This window comes from Apostichopus japonicus, chromosome 8 (assembly GCF_037975245.1).
Source record: "Apostichopus japonicus isolate 1M-3 chromosome 8, ASM3797524v1, whole genome shotgun sequence".
Classification (NCBI taxonomy): Eukaryota; Metazoa; Echinodermata; class Holothuroidea; order Aspidochirotida; family Stichopodidae; genus Apostichopus; species Apostichopus japonicus.
In genome coordinates, this window is record NC_092568.1 from 36,726,603 (window position 1) to 36,736,697 (window position 10,095).

General features: G+C 39.8%; 1 protein-coding gene across 2 annotated transcripts; it reads right to left on the reverse strand.

Annotated features, from left to right (window-relative positions):
* Positions 1–1,442: 1,442 nt before the first annotated feature.
* On the reverse strand, positions 1,443–9,332 carry LOC139971809 (uncharacterized). 2 transcript variants are annotated; one of them, XM_071978556.1, is made up of 3 exons: positions 9,174–9,332; positions 7,750–7,898; positions 1,443–4,655 (listed from the first exon to the last, which is right to left on the reverse strand). In XM_071978556.1, the coding sequence occupies exons 2-3, from the start codon at positions 7,877–7,879 to the stop codon at positions 2,617–2,619; spliced, it is 2,169 nt and encodes a 722-aa protein (XP_071834657.1). In that variant the 5' UTR covers positions 7,880–7,898; positions 9,174–9,332; the 3' UTR covers positions 1,443–2,616. The 2 variants fall into 2 exon arrangements, with proteins under 2 accessions (XP_071834657.1, XP_071834658.1); XM_071978557.1 differs by having other exon boundaries at positions 9,146–9,285.
* Positions 9,333–10,095: the final 763 nt, after the last annotated feature.

The window sequence follows — 10,095 nt, forward strand, 5'->3', positions numbered from 1 at the left end:
TCAACCAAGTTTTATAATAGCCGTTATAACAGGTTTTAATATTTGTACATCAATAAATAAACTGTGTCTGAATTTTAGAAAATTTCTGACCAACATTCTGCATTACACTTCCCTCTACTCGTGCAATTTTGACCGGTCTGTTAGGGGTTGAAGGAAGTTTTTCTATATTGGTTGTCCATAGATGAAATTTTGTACAACATTATGGGTATGTTTTCAAGTGAGTTTATTCACGAGAAATGTGAATTTTCAAATTCTGAACAAATATGGGGCTTAAATTAAAACCTTGAAAAGTGGGGCTGACGGGTATTGTGGGCCGCGACGTAGAATCACCTACAAAAGCAAAGACCCACAGGAGATACGATCAGGTCGAACATGATGTGTGCCGGGTTGACAATCTTCAAAAAGGTTATGGATGGAAAAAAAAACTATTAGGAAATACTTGGTTCTCAGGCAAAAAGTGTACATCTTGTTGGTCATTTCAAGCCCGAGAAGTGCCGTTTCCGGTGATCTGGGGGGTTTCAAAACAAGAAATTTTCTTGTACGCTGCGCGCCAACCGATGGTGGCGCTCCACTTAGATGGTAATTCGCGCCCCCCGGGTTAGAAAATCCTGGATACGCGCCTGGTAAGAAGATGCTGAAACATGATTTTGTTTTATATTACCTTGCCCAGAGCAGTTAACAGTAACCGGTGCTGTGGCCGAGTGGATAATGGCAGTGGCATTAGAATCAATGAGACTTAGCAATCGGGAGATTCCGGGTTCGATACCCGGCCGGGTCATAGTAAGGTTGGTTTTTCATCCAAGAGCAATCTACGGTTTTCCCATCTGAAATGACTGTCTAAAAATTGAAACGATTCCAAATTTGAGTTAAAATGTTCAATTGGAAGCCACCAAACGTGTAATTTGTAATCCATAGGCCCTTGCGGGTTTCTCCCAGCAGATCAGAGAACTGACAAATTGGAGTAGTTTCCAGATTTTATGTGCCTTAAGCAACATAAAATTTTCAGGGTATTAGAGATTTTCTTAGCTATCCACTTTGGCATAATTATTGGTTATCACATTCTAATCCAACCCATAATTCTCAACGTTGACAATCAATGAGTCCTCTACAGGGCAGTTAAACAAGTTTTAAACGAGTGGAAAGTTGACACTTTATTCTTACAAGCCATAGCATTGGCTGGCAAAGGTTGTCTCTGGCTGATCTGATTGGATACTAATAGAGTGCTACTGTTGTACTCAAGTTACCCAAGGGAGACAAAAATTCTACCTCTAGAATGCCCCCCCTGACTGTATGGACGCTCCGCCATTGCCTCTCCTTCCATTGTCAATAGGATGTTTGCACTCTTAACTCAAGTTGCCTGTGTCTCTTTTTGGGGTATAATATTTAGCAGGAAGCAGACAAACAATACTACAAACACAAAAACATTACAAAGACAATTAAAGTGTATTTAAACCGGTCTGTATTTTTATGCACAAGATATGTATGCAAGACACATATACACAATTACTGCTACTGTCAATAATAGCACTGACTGTTATTTACAAATCTTCATTTTTATATTTCAATCACAGAGGGTAATCAGAGAATAGATTTAGATCATGTACCCTAACAACCACGACAAATTCAAATGGTGCATTACGTGCACATCTTTAATTTCATTTTGCCATAAGAGTCTTGTGTTCAAATGTGAAATGGGTTACAGATACTATCTTCCAGCCACACTGTCATCTAATAGAAAACAAACTAACAAAATGGGGATGATCCTGCAACTAAGCAGTGCAATAACGAAAAGAAAAAGAAGGAACAAAGTATTCAATGTCATGCATATATTAGGCATTACTTAAAACTTTCTTTTCTTAGAATCAAAAGTATGCAGTCCCAAAAACAAAACAAAAAACAAAAAAAAATGGTCATATAATGGAAAAGTTATAAATTTCTTCCTGACTTGTTAACTTAAACCTCAGAAAAAATAGAAATAAAAGAACTTAACTTTTTTTTTGGTCCACAGGTAAATTGTTTGATAACAGACCACAATTAATATAAAGAGTAGGATTCCTGCTTAGCAATGCCTAGCTTGGTATGCCTGCCCACATCCATTTATGCAGGCCAAAACTTTTGGGCTATTTACTGGCTCAATGCCAGTGGAATTTGCAGAGGGACAAAAAAGAAAGAAAGAAAGGAACAAAAAAAGGGCACTTGTCTTTTTCTGCCAGAAGACATTAAGAACCTAAACATATTAATTTATGGGTTAAAAATCAGCGTAACTTCCGCACCCATCACACGCACTGTAATACTATTGATGATCAGCAAATATTATTGGGCTGTTCCCACAAGCCTTGACAGTAACTGATGTATGCTGTCATTCAGGAAAATGCAGGTGGCAACTACAGTTTTTTTTAGCCAGTGGTGAAAATTGTGGAATTCCAGTAATGTAAACCTTTCAAAACACGAGTGAACATAACCTATATAAAGGTTGAGGTGAGGGAAGGACTGAGAGAGTGATAGCGGGTAGCACTCTGAATACAAAATACCAGGAAACAAAACAGGCCCAACATCGTAAGTTACATCAACAGATGTTCCGTAAGTTGGATCATCTGATATTTCCACTCACGAGCCTCAGACAGTTTCCTCGCAGGTAGCCACTGTCATCAAAGTCTCCATGGGGGTCACGATGCAATCTGCGACAACCATGTCATTGTCCTGGGTTTCTTCCTTGATCTTTTGTGGTTGATGATATAACCGCATGTGACGGTTGTAATATGATGTCCTGCCAAACCCTCTCTTGCAATACGTACAGAAATGAGGCTTCTCGCCCGTGTGGATCCGCTCATGTACCTTCAAGTCTCCCTTCAATTTGAAACCCCTCCCGCAGTGCGAACAGAGAAACCTATATGCGTCCTTCCCGTGGTTGTGAGAACACAGCTCGTGTCTAGAAAGGTCCGATTTGCGGAAGAAAGTCTTTTCGCAAAATTTGCAAGAGAACGGCTTGTAGCCCTCGTGATTGAGTTCGTGCATTCTGTACGTGTACTTCTTGACGAAACCTTTCTTGCAGTACTTGCAGAAGAACCTGAAATCGTTCTTGTGCTTTCGTTCGTGTATCGTCAGACTCTCCTTCATGACGTACTCCTTCCCGCAGACCTTGCACGAGAATGGCTTCTCGCCGGTGTGGGAACGTTCGTGAATCTTACACTTATTGATGGCGAGGAAACCTTTACCGCAGTACCTACACTTGTACGGCTTGTCCTCTTCGTGACTGCGTTTGTGCGCGCGGTAGCTTTGCTTCGCTTGATACTCCCTCCCACAGGTGCACTTATAGTGGGCCTGGTCCTTGAACTGGATTTCGTGCGCCGATAGCTTCCTCTTCGTCGGAAACTGTTCGTCGCAACCGTCGCACTTATACACAGTCACGCCGCAGACGTCTTTCACATGTTTATGGAAGTACCGGTAATGTTTGAACTCCTTGCCACATTGGCCACATATCCATAGCTGTTCACCTTGTTCAGTGGTTATCATATTCGATAGGTCCATGCCTTCCACTATATCACTGCTGGAGTTAATTATCGTTTCACCCAAGGCCTGCTTTGTGGAATCAACAATGCCCTGGTTGTTGCCTGCAGACTGAAGCTCTGGAGTGTCTATTGCTTTCAGGTCTTTCCCTCTGTGTCTCTTCTTACATTTGGCAGTGTGTTTAATCCACCTTTTCTTTGTCGCAAACTTCTTAAAACAGAGCTTGCATCTAAAGACTGATCCGTTGGCATGCGTGCAAGCTTCGTGCATGTCCCGCTCGTGTTTTAACTTGAACACTCCGCTGCAATAACTGCAGTTAAAGGCACCAATGTCCGCGTGGGCCTGGCCCTCATGAGTCCTCAAGTCATCCTGCATATCAAATTCTCTGTGGCAGATGTTGCATTGATATTTCTCTGGAACTGTCCTGACCCTTTCCGTTTCCCTAACCGTTCTCTGACCGCAAACGTGGCACTGGTAAACATTATCCTGCACGTTGAAGCCTGTTGCATCAGGCACGGGGACCCCGTCGATGATGGACTTACCGCAGGCAGAACATTGAGAAGGACTGGCAATAACGGTAACTTCATGAACAACAAATTCTGTGTTGTCATTTATAACCAAGCTCTTCCCAGCATCTTCCAGATTTACGGGAGTTGGATAGATTCCTCCGGGCACAATGGCATCAGTCTTTGCAATGTCACTCGCCATGGGCTCAGAAATTGTTTGCTGGGGCGAAGCGTTACGGAAGACCGATGAAGCTTCGCTGAGAATGTCGGATGAAAAAGTTGATGGTCCATGTGGGTAAGATTGAGTGTTTGTAGGTACTACTACCTTACTGTTGTTGGAAGAGGCTACATGTTCTACTTTCACATTTTGGTCGAGAGGATTCTGTATCTGGGGTATGTTGCCAGCGACGGGCTGTGATATTTGTACAGAGCCGACCTGTAGAGGTTGAGATGTGGCTTGTACTCCATCACCTGCGAGTCCAGTGGCGGCCAGAGTGTCATGAATGAGATTCAGCTGTTGGAGGTGGACGTCTGAATGCGGTCCAACTATTCTACCAGAGAGTGGGTTCACTCGTTCAGTTGCAGCCGGTTGGTCCACGTGTAGTATTTGTGGCGGTTTGTCTTTTACTACTCCAACCATCGCTGAAAAATGACAAGAATAGAATGAAAAAAAAATTGTTACTTCCTGTGAGCAATGCTGAAATTAAACAACAGAGCATAATGTACTACTGTAGTACAGTCAAACCTGGATTTTCCTGATTTCTTTTATGCAGATTCTGTGTCATCCTGATCTGAGTCTTTCATAAATGTTGAATTACTACACATGAATTGTGGCTTTGGTCCACTTCTTCATATTCCATTTATAAATAACTGCCGGATTATGATTATTATTAAATACATTGTTTTTCATCCGAAATAGCCACAGACACTTTTGTGCAGTGTTTTCTATACGAAGCTGTGATGGTTTGCAACTTAATGTACATATGGTATTTCACACCATAAAACACATTATGTTATAAATGGACCAATACAGAGCAAGCTATACCAAGGTAATGGAAACTTTATCATCTACATTTTTCCATATCTGGACAACTTCTGTAACGTCCAAAGTTCCAAACATGTCCTCATGAGACAGATATCATTACTGAGGTATTTAATACTGTAATAACTTACAAAGGTGTAACTGTAAGTACTAGTATGTACTACTATGTAGTAAAACACTTACAGTTGGTATTAATGTAAGCTGAGATGTGGGTTCACAAATTGGAAGTTGGGACTTTCAACAGGATTTAAGTCACACAATAATGACAAAGTGATATGGAAAGAGCATGCTTGCCCCTAGAAAGGAATAAAGCAAGGAAAACTTGCTGGAGAATATTCCTGAAGTTGGAGTTGGATAATCATCTTTAACCAAATGTTCCAAAGGGTCATGGATATATGTCCTGATAAGCAAATTCTTGAGGATATGAAAATTTGGGTCTTCTTATACTGTGAAGACGGTTGTTCCTTCATATGAGAGATTGGAAACCTGAGTAAGTCCAGCAATATCATGTCAGAGTTGCCAAGCATTGAACTCTTCAAATTTTCTTGTATTTTGTACTTCTTTTGCTACTAATAATGTTTAACTGACATATTGCATTATCAGCAATCTTTAGTTTAACTGTAAAAAATATGAACAGCTAAAATAACATAATATGACTTCAACAAAATAAGGAATAGTTTCACCTCCTGGTTTAATATTTTCTAGATACCAAATAATCTACGAGATCATGAGATTACTTCTTGCCTCCAAAAGTGCATGGCCTTCATTAATTCTTCAAAGAATGAAAATAAGTGACTCCAATAACCTCAATTTATTGTTATTTTTGAGACAGAAAGGACTTCAGTTAACCCCCCAAAGCAGTGTTAAAGACCAACTATGGAGACTTTTCGATGAACATAAAATCCCACCATTTTGCATGTATGTAATCCTTTACTCACTCCAATTACATTGCTGTAATTAACTTTACCAATTTCGGACGTTAAATACGTGAAAAATGGGAAGAAAAGTCAGCTTTTTAGGAAACCTATTTCATACATTCCTGAAACATTCCTAAGACATCAGGTGACCATGTGACGTCACCATTGGTATACCTCACTCACAACAATACTTTTAGTGTGTAAAGTTGTATACTTGAGCTGCCAAATACATCAACGATATTACTCCTTTTTTCCCGAAATGCCATAATTCTGTGTTGTTGGAGGTTGCAGTTATACCTCAGCCAACAAAAGCATCAGCTTTTGTAGTTTTCCGAGTTGAAGAACTGACGTAAAACGCCGTAGACTTTGGACCAATTTTGTGAGATCCACACGTAAAGATTTTTCAGCACCCGGAGTATCTCATGCCCATGAGTCCACATTCATGACTCTGCCTCTGTGTACAGTAAGTGTGTATGCTGCAAATTTCTCATTCTGCGAAACTTATATACTTTCGACAGCTGTGGCGGACATAGCTAATGTGAAATTGACCCTTTCAAGTCTCCTCGTAAACACGCCCTGGACGTCCTTACATGTAACATGATATCACGCAATTGACTGTAGGCCCAAGAGATGACCGTGTATATAGACCGTGCCTAGGGTAGCATTGTAAGTACATGTAGTGAGTTACAACTCCGCCGGGTTTGGCTCACAGCATGTGTAAATAGTCATGTTAGGATTTCATCGCATTAATCTATTTCATTTGTTGTATTCCAGTATCGTGAGTTTGTGATACATGTGTTATATTGTCCGTTATGTTTATTCCGGCATCTGCATGGTCCAAGGAGTTGAATAAAAACGGTACTATGTAGCTTTCGGACGTTTTATTTCGTTAGTGACTGTCTTGTGATTGTGGGATGTTTACTTACTGTTTGGGCCTGTTTCAGCTAGACCTAACTCTATGGAATTACAAGGAGTCACGGTAGTATTTCGCCCAGGATTGAACGAGAAACCTGGATTTTGATATTCACTGCTAAATTTGGTTTATTGAAAGGATACTTTTTCTGTGTTTGTACTTTTGGATATTAAAACGAGTAAGTACGATTTTCAGCTGAAGCTTAGTCATGTATATGCTACCCTGGTCGATTGGGTCAGCGTCTTCTCGTAGTTGATCGATTATGTTTAGTGTCATTTTGGTAATTCGTTGACAGTAACGTAAGCCATTTTCCCATCCCATATCACGCATGAGGCATCTTTTAGGTCTATTCTTTTGTCCAGTTTGAGGTATCTTGCGATCAAATTGTATTACGGAATTGGCAAGCTGCTTGCATGTTCTACAGTATATTGTACCGTACGTACCTATTGACGCTCCGCTATGTAAACGATGCCTCCATTTATGTGTTCTTGTTTTAAGCTAACAGCTTTTCAAACGCTCGAAATTGGAAGTCAAATACAGTACAATTGTTCGCTATTTGTGTATAAACAGTGCCTATTTCAGCGTTTGATTTTCGCGGTATACCAATACTGACGTCACACGGTGACCAGAGGCTCCTTTGGGTCAATCTCTGTTTTCAGACATTCCAGAGGTACATGTCACGTGACTACCCAAAATGTCCATTTTCGTGGTCGTTTTTTGATGGGTTATAGTAGGTTTTGGAAGATAATTGTTTACACATGTAGATTATGGGTATGTAAACTCCCAAATTAATGGAAAATCCAAAAAAAAAATTTGTCTCCATATTTGGTCTTTAAACCAATGGTAAAAGTGATTAATACTTACACACATTACTCAGAGCAGGGATAGGTACAGTTGATGCGCCAGGACCAACTGGGCCAGCGGTCAAGTTTGTAAGGTCTTCTCTGGTCCAGTTGATCTGAATTATCGAATCCTGGGGGTGCTGAGGATCCATTTTGTCATAGCTATAACAACTGATAGAAAACAAGAAATGAAAATAAGAAAGTGACACATCATAATAAGTTGTATTATTATTGTGTAATTACTACATATGGTATTATTAGAACACCTACTTTCAATGCCTTGTGAATGGGTCAAAGACAACAGGATTTTTTTTGGTGAGATTATGGACTCACATTATCACATTTTTCATGCTCCTCAAACAAAAATTTGGAACATACAGTAGGCTAGTTGCTCAAAATATTTTCTACGTTGTGTTCCATAAGTGCTTGAGAGGCAACAAACTTTCACTAAAACGGATCATGACATTGCAAAACCTTTTCGATAAGAGCAAGTTTATGAAAGATTTGTTTAATGGGTTGATTCACCCAAGGTACAACTATAGAATAAACTGTCGATTTTAGACCTCCTCGCACCCGGAGGAATACCTGCAGTCATAAAAAAAAATTGTACCACTACCACAACTATGACTGCACATCTACACAAGGAAAGAGGCTCAGTGGACTTGCACATTTTCATGTAATATACTCCATATATGAAGCCAATATTACATTATCAATATCGGTTTGATCGCCCACTGGGACTGAACCTCCACCCCCAATGGAGGCTTAGTTGATGATGTCACTTAAACTTCCACATAACGTCATTCTAAAAAATAATCTTTCCTCCCCCACTGCGACTGAGCTGCCATAAAACAAGGCAGGCTCAGTGGATGTAAATATATTCAAGAAATAATATCCATTTTATAAGCTCTATCTTTATGAACAGAATTCTGGAGTGGGGGCATTTGAAGTTCAATTTTCATTTTTATGAAAGTTCCCACATAATGCTGAGTTGTTCTCAAAATGAAAGCAAGAACTAATCGTTTCACTTTGACTGCACCACTGGCATTAAACTTCCGCCATCCATACAAAATTGGTAGTTTCCGCTGTAGAAAAAAGTGCTTTCTGGCAAGGCAAACCCCTTGTTTAGCTCCTCCCAAGGAGCCTTCAGTCATTACTATAACTTAAGTGTATGATAGTGTAGGTACATTCGCGATATTAATTAAGGGCATTTATCTACCTTTTTTTAAGAACAGTCGTTATCAGTAACAACAGTGTACGCGTGATATGTCAGTCTTAACGCTAGGACTAGACTAGGTCCCTTGTTCTACACACTTAAATCGTTAGGCTTTGGCCGTTCAACACAGTTAATCCCAATCTATCAGACCTAACGTTAGACAATGATAACTGACAGAGGTTGAAAAGAAACTAAAACGTACAAAGGTTAACTAGGCTCCTTAAATTTACCTCTAGTAACAGGCTCTGTTGACCAAATGTTTCTCCGTGACTGCATCAGCAAGTTCTAGTGAATAATAGCCTCGTGAACGAAGCGGTACTGAGCTTGAAATAGACATTTCATGATGCCAGATTGTAAATAAGCTTTTCGGTCAACAAACCTTGGGCTAGAAGCACTTCCGAAAACGCCAACAATTATCTGACTCAAGTACGCAGAGATATTTCGCCTTGCTTCTCATATAGGTCAGGTGGATCATAATCAGTCACAAAAATTCCCAACTTTTGAGTATAATAGGCCTATATTTATTTAGCGATTTACGTTCGAGAAAATTTCAAAGCACATTATATATACACAAACGAAAACCAGTCAATGAAAGTGAAAATATAAACCAAATACATAGGCCGAAATGAGAGAGAGAAAGCAAAGAGAAAAGAAAAGTTATAAGGCAGTCTGCTGTATAGACCCCAACTACAGCACGCTATCATTGAAAACTTTCTTGAGAATACATAATCGACTTGCCTTCCTTTGCCGTAAAATTACTCTTCTTACCAACTAGTCCGCAACGCCTGCCACATATTTTTCTTGTATGAGAGTCTTTGTGTGAACGCTGTATGAATAACTACACTGTAGACCTGAACTTATTTCCATACAGTGTTTATACAAAGAGCCTAATGGCATATAAATGGTAGCTATGCAGGCTAATTGTAAAGCATGAGGTCGATTTACGACCGTGGCAGATCGATTACGTAATCACAAAATTTTCCTAGCTATAGCGTGCTGTAATTGGAGCCAATAAAGCAGATCTTTAAAGTAACTTTCAAGCCATTTCTGCTTCTGTCGATTTATGTTCGTTCGATTTTCTTTTCAGTTTCTAAATGTACTTGTTGAATTCTGTTGAATTCTTGATTTCTGTTGTATAATAATATTTTATGA